Genomic DNA, 13,049 nt, shown 5'->3' on the forward strand with positions numbered 1-13,049 from the left:
TATGAGGGGTAAGGGAACCAGAAAGATGAAGCGTGAATGGAGGAAGGAGTGTATGCATTATCAGGCTAACCCTTCTTTCTTTAACGCCTTCTTGTGTTGTATTTTCTTGAGATAAACCAGCTAAATAAAAATACTGGAGTGCAAGCTACAGACAAAGTGATTTGTTACTGTAAGTTATGAAGCTATAGATCATATAGTTACACTTTAAAAGATATTTATTCATACAGTTTACTGTATATAAACTAACATGTTATTTCTGACACAAAAACAATAAAGAATATGTAAAAAAAAAACTCCACTTGATTCTTTAACTGATCCTGACATCGACAAAATATCACAGTATGATAAAAAACCACTTCAAATGTGGTTAAGCACATACTGCAGCTAACACCAGTGAAAAGGACAAATATTCACTCAATATGTAAACTGCATGAGCGCTCTAGAGCACCACATTCACGGCCAGAAAACCCATTCTATTGCTAAAAGTACAACCATGAAAATAACGAAGGAGTTACAAATGTCCATCATTTACACAGCAACAGCTGTTGGAGTAATAACGTCAGTCCAGCTGCGATAAAACTGGATTCTGAAAGATCCATTAGTTCTCAAGTCAAGTGGCAGGTGTCAAGGCAGAGACTGTATGATGATGATTTTCTCATTGATGCAGAAACGGTGAAGCACACTCAGAAGGTTCTCTCCACAACGCGACACCTGCCTCTCCATAGCCAGACGGAAATCCTCCTTCACACCTTTGGTGATTCCACGAGTCACCGTGTGGTGTCTGTAAGAAAACACCAACATGCACGTGATGAGAAAGAAATAACTTATTGTAAGCTGAATTGTCACACGGAAATACAGACTGACATTTTTAAGACAGATGTTGTCAAGACAAAGTCATGGAAACACAATGTTTGCTTGTTTTCTTGTAGACATCAATCAACCAGTCGAGGTTTAACGGTCATAAAACACAAAAAACATGTCCACAAATGAAATGACATCAAGTGTAATGGAAAGCAAAAAAAAATTTAAAAAAATAAACTGGCTGTGCAACAAGATCAACATCATCCTCAAAGAACAACAGCTACAGTGATGACCACAGAAAGACTAGCAATGGCTCAAAGAAATCAAAGAACGTCTAACTCTTGATGCAAAATGACAGGCCCAAATCAAAACTTGGGAGATGGCAAGCCTTGACACTGGGAATGAAGGACGGGTGACTGGTGTGGGGGAGGAATGGGGATTGTGGGATCGAGGGGCCTGGGGTACCTGTCCATCGTCTGCACCCCTTGTAGTAGAAGGGTATTTAACTCCACCCCCAGGGCGGGACTAGGGTTCCTGAGGGAGAGCAACATTCAACAACTCTCAGTCAGTGAGGGTGCATTCAAGTGTCTTAACTTCTACAGCAGTACATAAAGGAGGTTGAAAGCATTTTTTTTTTAACAAGCATAAACCCCTTCTCTTTAAAATGCCAGCTTCTTTACCAGCGAGTTACATTTTCCCCAGAGGCCGTGTCTACTTGGATCAATCAATAGCACAAACAGAACGGGAGTGTGCAGAGTCATGATGCCACCCAGAACACCTAGGAGCTTACTTGATCAGCATTCCCTGATTGGGCAGCAGCTCCAACTGAATCCTCCCTCCTTCTGGAGTACGCAGATACGCAAACTCCTCCAGCATGTCAATATCTGAAAGCAATCGTGAGTTCAGGGAAACTTGAGAACTTTTGGTAACTGTAAACGTTACAGATTTGTTTTGAACTCAGGGACCAGATGACAGTTGTCACATTTATGACAGAAAAAAAAAGTACAATTCAACAAGTGAAAAATCAATACTTGACTCACAATCAGTCTGAGCCCTGAGACAATACTATGGTTAAGTATTTTAAAATGAAACCCCCTTATAATAATAAAAAGTTTAAGACTTGCTTCCAACATGTTTTCACAGCCAGTTTCATCCTAGCCCAAGTCCCAGTACTGGTTTACCTGTCCAGAGCCTTCGATTTCCTGTATATTAAAACACATTTGTGCCTTTTTCCACAGTGTCTGAGAAAGTAGTTGCAAAAAAGGATACTGGTGACATAGTTGAAGAAATTCTCGTACTGTAAACCGCCTTGCTGACAGATTTTGTCCACCGCCTTTAAAAAGAGCATCTCACCGTGCGGCCAGTCATACTGCAGAAGTACCACCACATGACCGAGGGACAGATCGTCACGGTTGTCTGTGAAGGCGCGCAGCTGATTTGGCAAAACAGAAAGAGATACGTGTATAAAAAAAATACACATCAGCATAAACAGCACTCACATTATCACAACTAAACACAGGGCAAATGTACCTTGAAGCAGGCCAGCATGAGTTGGAGACAGAAGGGTAACACAGATTTGCTGGTGCAGGGAAGCAATCTCACATCATTGCCTGGTTTGGACATAAAGAAAATATGAACACTTTTTGCACTTGGAGAAAACTTCTAGAAATTACAGTTGTTACTTAAACTAGGAGCTTTACTTTACCTTTCCTCATTTTGGCCTTGACTTTCCCCTGATCTTCTGACGTCTTTGTTGGTTCATAGTTTGGTGGGACCAGTCCACTGACAACGTCAAGCAGCTTCTCACAGGCCAGCTGATGCACAGATATGGTGGAGAAATCACAACTGTAAACATCAGTATTACACAAACATTTACATGAAATCGAGTTAAAACAAATTGTCTGGATTTATTTAGTATTTTTTACTCTTAAATCCTATTATAAGTATGTTTTATTGTCCATTATCCAAACAGATACAAATTATGACATAAAATAACAGTAAGTCACAATGGTTACAATGAAAAGTTCATTTAGCAAAGCCAACAATAATACTACACTGAACTATACAGCCACCTACAGGTCAGTTCATGTAATAGAAGACTTTATAGAGCATGTCCCATAGAGCAGCAGATTTTGGTATAGCATTCAAGAGATGTTACAATATGATGGACATACAATTATCCAAACGACCTCTACTCTTGCTCCATGATTTCAATCCCAATTTTTGTGAAATGTGAGTGTATAGCATTGTGCCATTTACCCTGTACTCTCCCAGTGCGTAGTGACAGGACGCCTGCTGTATGAGGGACCTGTGGTGCTCCAAACTAGCCTGACCTGAGGGGCTCTGCTGTCCCGGCTGAGGATGCACTGCAGCCATCTGGTGCAGGCTGGAGAGGGCTTTACGGTACTGTCCCTGGAGGGATAAAGAGACACGGACAGACTATCAATTAGAATAAATCTACATTTGTCTCACTTGAAATACATTTGCATAATTATTTTTTCACTTGCCGTACTGTATTCATCACATATAGACAAAAATTAATGTATACATACATGTAAAAACACATCATGTGTTTTGTTACAAACAGAACAGTCACCGTCTCTTGCCTGGTATATGATCATGTCAGTGAGGAATATTCTGAACCACAGCCAGCTGTCCGTCTTCCATGAGGCACAGATCTTTTTGAATTCTGTCAAAAAGCAAATTACAAAAAGGGTTAAATGATTAAACTACTAAATCCGTTTAAGGGTAATCAACTCTGGGGCCAATACTCATGAATGTGCCTATTCTAGACAAAGTTAAACTGTATTTAAAGACAGATCAGTCTACTTTTAGGAAAGACCACTGAAAACTATCTTTGGCTATTGATGCTGTTTCACGTGTCACTGGTTCATGCATTATATCTGTCCCTATATAAATAAATATTCAAATTAAAACATTAGAGGTGCTTACCATTTTCCAAGCCATCATGGGAGTGAAGGAGGTCCCAGCTCTCTCTCGCTGTACGGAAACTCTCCAGAGTCTCTGACCAGCTGAGCAACTCAGTCTTGTTCACCAAAATGTGGCGACCACGGCCTTTTCCCAACCCATCCTCATCATCTGAGCTCTAAAATCATACACACACCGACAGCAGATGTACAAAAAATATTAAGGAACACTCAACCTGACAAAAATGATCTTGAGGCATTGAAGTGATCTTAGAGCTGAGCTCACCATAGTCTTATCTCTCCCATCAGCCAGTTTGCGTTTCTTATGTGCATGTTTCACTGGTCCCCTCTCCACTTCCACATCATTGTAAACCGAGCTCAAATCCTCTACAAGGATCCATGGCCCTGAACTCAACGCATTCACAGCTGCTAAACATAAACACAATATTATCCTGATAAATCCTTCGATAAAACATACAAATATTACAGAGGGCAATGTCCTCAAGAACAAGGTGACATTATTAACAAAGGAATGTGTGTGCTTGCAGTGGCAAAGGCTGACCTTGGAACAGAGCAGGCTGTACAGCTGAGATGTAGAGAAAGGCACTACGGAAGAGAACGAGTGCAGCACAGATGACCACTTGACTGCAGCAGCGAGAGCGCGTTTCTCCTTCCAGACCAGGCAGGTAGCGACACAGCTCCTTTACTCTCAGCAGCATGTCCACGTAACTCCTAGAATACCCACACAAAAACAAACAATGCCAGAACGTTTATTTTTACATGCATGTGGAACTTTTGTTTGTGGTTGTATGTTTTACTATTGTCCATTTTTGTGGGTGCGCTTCTGGGGTGACTTTGGCGCCACCAACTGCTTATCTTGGTGAACTAACAACTAACTCCCAATATTTACAGCAGTTGATGGAAACACACCTAAAAGTGTATTTCATTTCCTGGTCCTGGAGATACCGACTTTGGCATCTGTCTCAGGAGAATGTTTTTTCATTGTGATAGTGTCACAATGGATTATTTATTTGCACCTTTAGAATATTCGCATACTACTCTACTTATGTGTGGTATGCGTCTGTAAAATGTATATGTACCTTTTTGTATAGCAGCTGTAATAATCTACATTAGTTTTAGTTAGACGTATCTAATAAATTACAACAGACACCTCAATAAAATACAACCCCAATGAACATTAAAAGGCTCAGTGAAATAGTACCTCTGTCCCTTGTCTCCCTGCCACTCGCAGCGAGCTCCGACCACAGCGAGGATATCCAAAAGCCTCTCCCAAGGCTCTGCTACGACTGAAGACTTCTCTGACAGGCCATCGATCACATAACGCTGGGAGCCACGGGACACAGTGGGTGACTTCAGAGATCCAGCTTCCTGAGAGCCTGAAAACAAAGAACACAATACACCAAAACAAATCCCAGGCATGTAGTGAATACACAAATATGGAGATAACTTAACTGTAGGAAAAAAAAGGCGTAGAACAAGATCAACAAAATGAAGCTTTACCCTGAATCTGTACATCAGGTGAGGGTCCACGGGTAACATAACCGATATAGAATTCAGCTGCTTTCAGCATGTACTTCTGCATCAGGCTGGCCGGTAAGCGCATGTCCATGTTGTTAATCACCAGAGGAAGGACATCACACACTGTGATATTTAAAAAAAAAAGTATATAATCAAGTATTTCAAGTAATAATTAAATCCAACAATTTCAGACCATAGACTGTGTTTCACCCACCAAAGAGTTTTCTAAAGCAGTTGACAGGAGTCTCCAAATTCTCTGACACCTCTGACTCCAACAAAGTCTCTCCTAAATTGACCTAAAAACAGAGGAATTTGTTAACATTGCATTTGAAAGCAATTAAACTTGGTTCAAGCATCAAAACAGAAAAGTGTATTATTATCTACCCCATGTTGGACCACAGAATCTGGAAAGCGCTTCAGAAGCAGCAGAAGCATCTCTGCCTTCTCCAAAGTGTTGAAACACTGCTCTGTGGCTTTCAGTAGCATTTCACACTGTACACGACCAGGAAGTGTCTCAAAAAGCCCTTAGTCAACACAAAAACAAGCATACAATAAGAGGCAAATTTCCAAAACATACACTCCGCTCACAGGCACCCACACATTATTTCACTTCTCACTGTGAAGATGTATGTTGCATTATGTATGGCCTGTATCAAGGAAGACAGACTCCACTTACCTCGCAGAAACTGTGCATGCTTGTCCTGAGAGTCGCTGCGCAGGGCAGCTGTGATTACACTAATCTCCCTCCATACAGTGGGCTGATCTGGAAAGTTTATAAACCTGAAGGGTGGGAAAAAATCGTTGGCAAATGAGTGCAGGCTCATGACTGGGATCAAATGTCTTTCACAGAGTCTGTTCACTGTCACTCACATGTCATACAGGAGTCTCCCAGCAGAAGCTGTCCTCTCTGCGTTCTGTTCAATGATGTACATTTCATACTGTGGAAAACATGGTCATAACAAAAAGAAGATTTGAACACATGAAATCTACTTCTACAGTCACCCCATTTTATACCTCTACCTCTAAACACCCTATGCTTGTCCTGCCAAGACTTGTAAATAATCTGGAAGCCATACAACTCAGGTGGCTGTGTTATCATTAACTGAGCACTGGAACTCAAAGGGTTTAGGTTACCTGTATGTTGAAGTCTGCAGGATACAGAGTCCTGGCTGTGATGAGCCAGGCTTTGGCTGCACAGGGATCATCAGAGACCAGCTCCCGGGCTCTTCTCACCAAAAATTCGCAGTCTTTTTGCGCTGACATTTTTTTTTACACAAAGAGCGACCAAATGACCCACACGCAACTCAGGCTGTTATTTAATGCATACGGTCAATTCCCTTTAATCCTCAGTGGATGAATGTAATTAATCCAAACAGAGCGTTTCTATGAAAAGTGTGACAATACTGTTAGCTTAAGCTAGCTCGCTATGGCTCTGCCACAGTCCGTCGGCATTATTTCTCTATCACTAAACCATGCTCTGTGACGCAATGTATGCTTGTATGACAAACACAAACAAGAGCAATTAAAAAAATAATTTCGACGTTTCCAGTCAATGCTGCATTTTCACATACCGGACCACTTTATGTCACCCCGAAGACGTAAAGAAAATACAGTGCGTTCTGCTTTACGGCCAAACGTCAAGCACCGCTTCACTGGGTTGTCGCATTAAAACAACGTAAATAATTCGTTTCCGGCGTTTTTCTGTTCGCCAGATGCTTTTAGATTGCGTAATCGATCGAAACGCACCCAAGACAACACAACCGACCGAGTATTTACATGTTAAATACCCTCTGCGGTCCACTGTAACGCCATCCTTGCACTCCTTAGTTGGATGCGCATGCGCATTGCGCTAAAGAATCACCGCTACGGTCACCCTCTGTGGTACAGTGCACACACGACATACAAGTCAGTTAGTGGTGAAATTATTTAGCTAAAACGGAACTCCAACCGTCCAGGAACAGGAGACTGGCTGATGTACACCGCAGGTAAACACTAATATACGAGTCTATCGGTTGTTTGACGTAAACGCTGTTGTCTTTTTTGCCCCCACTGCTGTCAAACGTGTTCGTAACCAATCATCATCTAGCGTCTGTCCGTTTTGACTCTCGCTGATGTTGGACACTTAGCATGCTAGTAAGCACATATATGCATGTATTCCTCGGCCGCTCTGTCATCAAGTCAAACCCCGTGTCAGCTCTTCCTTTTTGTACCTTAAGCTCAAATCTGACTTGCGCGTGGCGAACATGGCTGAATAGGCCTGACGACTAGCACTGTGGAGCTAGCTAGGATAGCTAAGCAACCAGCACTTGGGTGTGGAGCTGTTGGGCTTTGTAATCACCAATGACTTGGCATTCATTCAAGTTTTTTCATCCACCAATTAACTCTAAAGGTATCATGTTTTTACTGTGATGTGGGCTTTGTGTCCGTGTGTATGAGCTCACTGACTTACTACATCATGCATGACCCGACAATACAGGAGCCTAAAAAGAGGAAGCAGGGCACAGAGGGCGTGTTAATCTACTGTTTAAGTAACAGAAAAGTATTCGTGTACACATCGGGTTGTTTATCCTCTAATATAACCAGTTATGTCAAGTTTAATCGATCTACAATGGGTGTGAACACTTCCTGTTTGCATGAAATGTGTGTTGAATCACAGTACTGTAGTGCTTACTTTGCCAGAGTAAAGCTTTTTAGCTAAATGTGATGCAATAACCAGTAAAATTATTGTGTAGGACATAGTGTATGTACATTGTTATTTATTAGGGCTGTGTGTGTGTGTGTGTGTGTGTGTGTGTGTGTGTGTGTGTGTGTGTGTGTGTGTGTGTGTGTGTGTGTGTGTGTGTGTGTGTGTGTGTGTGTGTGTGTGTGTGTGTGTGTGTGTGTGTGTGATGTAGGGGTGGGAATTACAGGGTACCTCACCATATGATACAATGTCCACAATACCAATAGTATCACGATACAACAATTCTGCTTCGATTATCGGATTTCTCAAAGAAGGTCGACCATGTATCACAAAATCAATTTGTCAATTTTGACCCACCCCTAATGTAATAAGAGTATGCTTTACAGTTGTAACTATGTTGTAGTATTTTGTTTACTTTTTTTTTAACATCCTGCAAATGAACACATGATCCACATGTCCAATTAAACATATTTGGTCTGGATTACGTGTTACTAAAATGCAACTACCTCAAACTGTGTAAAGGAAAAAAGAAACTCTTGCATGACATTTTGGTTGACATGCTTTGACCTTGAATGACCTCACATATGTAACACTCCTTTCTCCCCCTCGCTCTATATATAGACTGTTCGCAGAGAACTTGCTTTATGTGCTAAATATGTTTGCACACACCTGTCTTTCTCTAATTTGAGAGATTTGTTATTGCTAATTGTATGTGGTATTATGTGCCACTAGCTTCTTTTTTAATTCAACGAATAAACATATAATGATAATGTCACTTTGCTTTATAATGTACATTCAATGACGGAACAGATTTCTTTTGCCACGTGTAGCTGTCTCTCCTCTCCTCCCATGACATAGTTGCCACTTATCAGCATGCTAAATTGTGCAACAGCCCTTACAGGTCACCAGTTGGGGCAATTCTGGTTGTACAAGTTAGAGGCAGGTGGAACAGTTTGGTCTTTATGAATGTGCCATTTAATTGAGACTGCAACCAGTAGTGTGCAGTATTTCCAATAAATTAATTAATCAAAAACATTTTATAAATTCTTACTAAATTCTATTTAATGCATTTATTTATTTGATTTTCCAGAGAAGTCCATTTTCAAAACATAATTATTTTATAGGGGTTTTAGTCGTATATTGTTTTTGGTGAAGCTGCTTTTATCTGATTGTGGATGAGTTATGTCAGGTAGTTATTTGTATTGTCCTACTATTGGGTTAAGTGATAATAATGTCATGACGTTACGCGATGAAAAATAAGACTGGAGATTAATTAGTTGGGTGTGTCTGGTATTTTCTCTTGCTCTCACAGGGTGCACATTTCACAGAATAGAGCGTTGCTGATGTGATGCTGGAGGATCAGGCTGTGGTGTGCTGAGCCCCACATGGCTGTTAGCACCATGGACTCGGAGTCAGCCCGGACACCGTCTAAAGGAGGCCACGCCCTGCTGCCTTCTGGGGTTCTGAGTGCCAGGTTGGGCCCTCAGGGAAAGCATTATGTCTGCGGCTCCCTTTCTGCTTTTACCAATATCGTGGTGACCTTCCCCATCCAGAAGGTCCTGTTCCGCCAGCAGCTGCACGGTGTGCTAGTCACTGAGGCAGTGCGGCAGCTCCAGAGGGATGGACTGAGGAATCTTTACCGGGGCTTGTTGCCCCCAATGATCCAGAAGAGCACGACAGTGGGCATTATGTTTGGCTTGTACGAGGACTTCTCTCGAGTCCTATTGAACAGGGCTGAAGGCACTGGTGTGCCGGTGCTGGTAACGCGCAGCTTTGCTGCAATATTGGCAGGAACCGCAGAAGCCATTCTGGCACCGTTTGAGCGTGTGCAGACTCTACTACAAGACCATCGGCATCACAGCCGCTTCAACAACACGGCTCATACCTTCCGGACACTTCTGACCGAGTATGGTGTCAGAGAATGCTACCGTGGCCTCGTGCCCATACTCCTCCGTAATGGCCCATGCAACGTGCTCTTTTTTGGCCTTCGAGGACCTATTACAGAGCAGCTCCCGAAAGCCACTAGTTGGAAAGGTATCTTGGCGAATGATTTTGTGTGTGGAGGGGTGCTTGGGGCAGGCCTTTGCATTATGTTCTATCCATTGAATGTGATTAAGTCCCGGGCTCAGTCTCAGGTCGGTGGAGCCTTCCAGCCTTGTACAACGGTGCTGCTGACAGTGTGGCGGGAGAGGGGTGGCAGCGTGGCTAAGCTCTTCAGAGGGGCACAACTTAATTTCCACCGATCTCTCCTCTCCTGGGGAATCATCAATGCCACCTATGAGCTGCTGCTGAAGATCATATGAAAGAGGAGTGGAGAGGAATGAAAATTTAAGATGATTTAAAATGAAAAATCTGTATAGAGAGATGGGGGCCAGTTTGTCCAGAAATGTAAAGTAAAGCATATGCCCTCACTGCCTTGTGGCCGTGTTTCTGGAAAACTGGATTTTCTATGCCCGGAAATTATATTGCACTTGGGATAGGGGCCAACAGTCGGCTTGAGAACAACCTGCCATAGTGAGCATTTACTAATATCAACGTTTTTAATTTCACAACATTCACTGTAGCCTACACAAAACCTGTACCAGGGTCCAATTGAAATGCCCTCGTTTGCTCGGTACAAAGATTTAGTGGAGCAAACTGAACCCCAGTGATTTTTCCGTCTCATGCAAATGTTACTTGACTGGATCAGTTATTTTGTAGAAGAAGCCGTTTCCCCTTTTTGCCCTTTGTGCTGTGGTGTAAACATTTGCTTGTGTTTTTTGTTTTGTTTTTTTAAACCAAGAGCACTTTGTGAACTCTGCCTTTCAACTCTAACACCTTTGTGCTTTTTACCAAACATATGTCAATACTGGCTGATAATAATAATAATAATAAAAAAAATAGTATTGTACAAAAATACATGTTTTGGGGTAAACTGTCATACTATAGAGACTATATAGGGGCTATTTTAAATTTATCTCATACAAACTAATCCATGTAAAATGTCTTGTGTCACTGGCAAGGAGCATGTGTTGACACTAAAACATCTGGTTAAATGCTGTCTTTTTTTTAACATTCTGGGTTTTTGTTTTAACAAAACTTGAGCACCATCATAAAAACAAGTGCTCCTCAACATTGGTTTCCATTTTCAAAAAGTGTCTCGGCCTCGCTTGCTGTCTTCTCTGTCAGTAACATCCGTTGACATAATGGGCTCAGATTTCAAGCATGAGTAAATTGAGTTCGCCAAGACACAGTCGCCATGCGAGGCTCTCCCTGGACACAACAGCCTGAAGAGGAAAGGCGTGCTGCTTTGACGCTGAGACCAAATCGTAACGGCGCTGAGAGAAGACGGGGACAGAGGGTAATGTTCAGTGGCACAAATAGCTCAGGCTGCCATGAAAATGACAACTTGGCCTATTTCTACTGTTTCCTTTCATTGTTTGGCCTACAATCAGCCACGTTTCTTTTCATCATCATTTTCCAGGGTTTTCTCCTCCCAATATAGAACTTTGTATTTAACTCATCGGTGAACATTGCTGTTCGTTTCCTCCTTTCGTGAAGCACAAAACTCACTGAAAATATCAAATGATGTACTGCAATCAAATGATGTGTGCCAGTAATCAATACATTAAAATGTCGTCAGTGAATAATGGTTGTTGATGGGGGTTTGTGTGGACTCATTTGTCATTCTTTCTTGTAGAATCACTAAAATGTTGACATGACGTGGTTACTCTTCATTAAACTGAATCTCTTCTGTGTGTTCTAACCTCTGCAAGTCGTCACTGTGAGTGATATTTTAATGCACTGTGTCTCATCTATTACCTTAGTGTAATCAGTCTCACACTTAGTGATGTTTTACACTTGAGTGGAACATTGTATGAACGTGTGTACAAAATGTAAAGTAGTTAAACAGCCATCTGCTGTCTGTGTTCTACGTGTGCAGCAGAGCATAGTGTGACTTTCTAGATTACTGTGTCAAGTCAGTCTGTAGATTATGAACAGATTAAGGACAATCTGACATGGGTACTTTAGATCAGGGAGGGTTGAGCTGCCTCTTAGCTCTCCGCGCTTTCATTCCCCGCACTTATGTGTCCATCTGATGAACATCTTCGGTGAAATCTTAAAGTTTTACATCCAGATCCATTATTTAAGAGCGGAGACGCCGCTCTAACTCAACTCTGTTAATAATTCAGAAATGTTCGCTGTATTTCCGACGGATATAATCGAGAGAGAGGAACGAGAAAGCAGGCCACAGAGATACTAACGGAGGGTACAGCATAAATCTGATCGGATTCTTAGACTTGTATGAACTGGATGCACGTACATGAACATTACACATTACGAGTGACAAAACCACCTGAACCACACGCGTTGTAAAGGTCAGTGTGTAATTTATTCCCAAACACATTTCTTGGTACAACGACTTCATTGGATGTGGGGTACGAAAAGTGACTCATGTAGAAACACACAACACCCTCTGAATATGAAATGCTGTCGATACAATTTTGACACAGCAATATAACAAATAATTGACACAGGCACTGCACTATTTCTTTTTTGCCTTAAGACATACACTATGTCTTGATATTAGTGCTATGACGGACACTGCTATTGAATAATACCTCCATGGCATCTGGAAGCTCTCTTTCCAATCACAGCCACCTTGACGAAATGTCCCTCAGTCATCTTTTTTTAATTATTATTAAAGATTAAATATCTGTCTCCTCACCAGCTGCCACTGAAAATGTAGGCAGTCTTCATTTCAGCTAATCTTATTAGCATATCCACACAAGCAATTTGCTGGCTGCTTTGTCTTAATTACCTTCCTGTTGTTGCAGGTGGCACAAGAGTAAATCCTTCAAATCAAATGGCTCATAATAACATCATCATGTGACATGGACCGAGCTGATCAATGAACACTGTACATCGGCAAAACTGGTCGAGCAGTGCAGTCATCAGCCTGGACAGTAGACTCAATATTGACAAATCCACCATGCCATGCAACTTTGCAGAGAGGTCGCGATAAACATAATGCAGAACATTTGAAACAAGACGTACGGCAGCCAACATTCCAAACAAAGAAATCACCCATTATATTCAAGCAAACATAATGCAGCTAT

General features: G+C 41.8%; 3 protein-coding genes across 3 annotated transcripts in view; 1 reads left to right on the plus strand and 2 right to left on the minus strand.

Annotated features, from left to right (window-relative positions):
• The window catches only part of LOC310928837 (neuronal acetylcholine receptor subunit alpha-9-II), a gene marked incomplete at both ends in the record, with an annotated part of 158,899 nt that overhangs the window by 24,698 nt on the left and 121,152 nt on the right, over positions 1 to 13,049 (minus strand). The gene's annotated exons all lie outside the window — the stretch shown is intronic.
• On the minus strand, positions 313 to 6,832 carry ints10 (integrator complex subunit 10). Its single transcript, XM_083891526.1, has 18 exons — positions 6,402 to 6,832; positions 6,138 to 6,205; positions 5,944 to 6,047; positions 5,652 to 5,791; positions 5,482 to 5,563; positions 5,250 to 5,390; positions 4,951 to 5,125; positions 4,291 to 4,460; positions 4,015 to 4,154; positions 3,754 to 3,907; positions 3,408 to 3,490; positions 3,061 to 3,213; positions 2,507 to 2,615; positions 2,332 to 2,411; positions 2,071 to 2,233; positions 1,592 to 1,685; positions 1,267 to 1,335; positions 313 to 781 (listed from the first exon to the last, which is right to left on the minus strand). Exons 1-18 carry the CDS (start codon positions 6,528 to 6,530, stop codon positions 625 to 627), a joined length of 2,211 nt encoding a protein of 736 aa, XP_083747652.1. The 5' UTR covers positions 6,531 to 6,832; the 3' UTR covers positions 313 to 624.
• Positions 7,142 to 11,470, plus strand: slc25a51b (solute carrier family 25 member 51b). Its single transcript, XM_083890615.1, has 2 exons — positions 7,142 to 7,252; positions 9,263 to 11,470. Exon 2 carries the CDS (start codon positions 9,336 to 9,338, stop codon positions 10,251 to 10,253), a length of 918 nt encoding a protein of 305 aa, XP_083746741.1. The 5' UTR covers positions 7,142 to 7,252; positions 9,263 to 9,335; the 3' UTR covers positions 10,254 to 11,470.

This window comes from Microchirus variegatus (assembly GCF_963457635.1).
Source record: "Microchirus variegatus genome assembly, chromosome: 6".
Lineage (NCBI taxonomy): Eukaryota > Metazoa > Chordata > Actinopteri > Pleuronectiformes > Soleidae > Microchirus > Microchirus variegatus.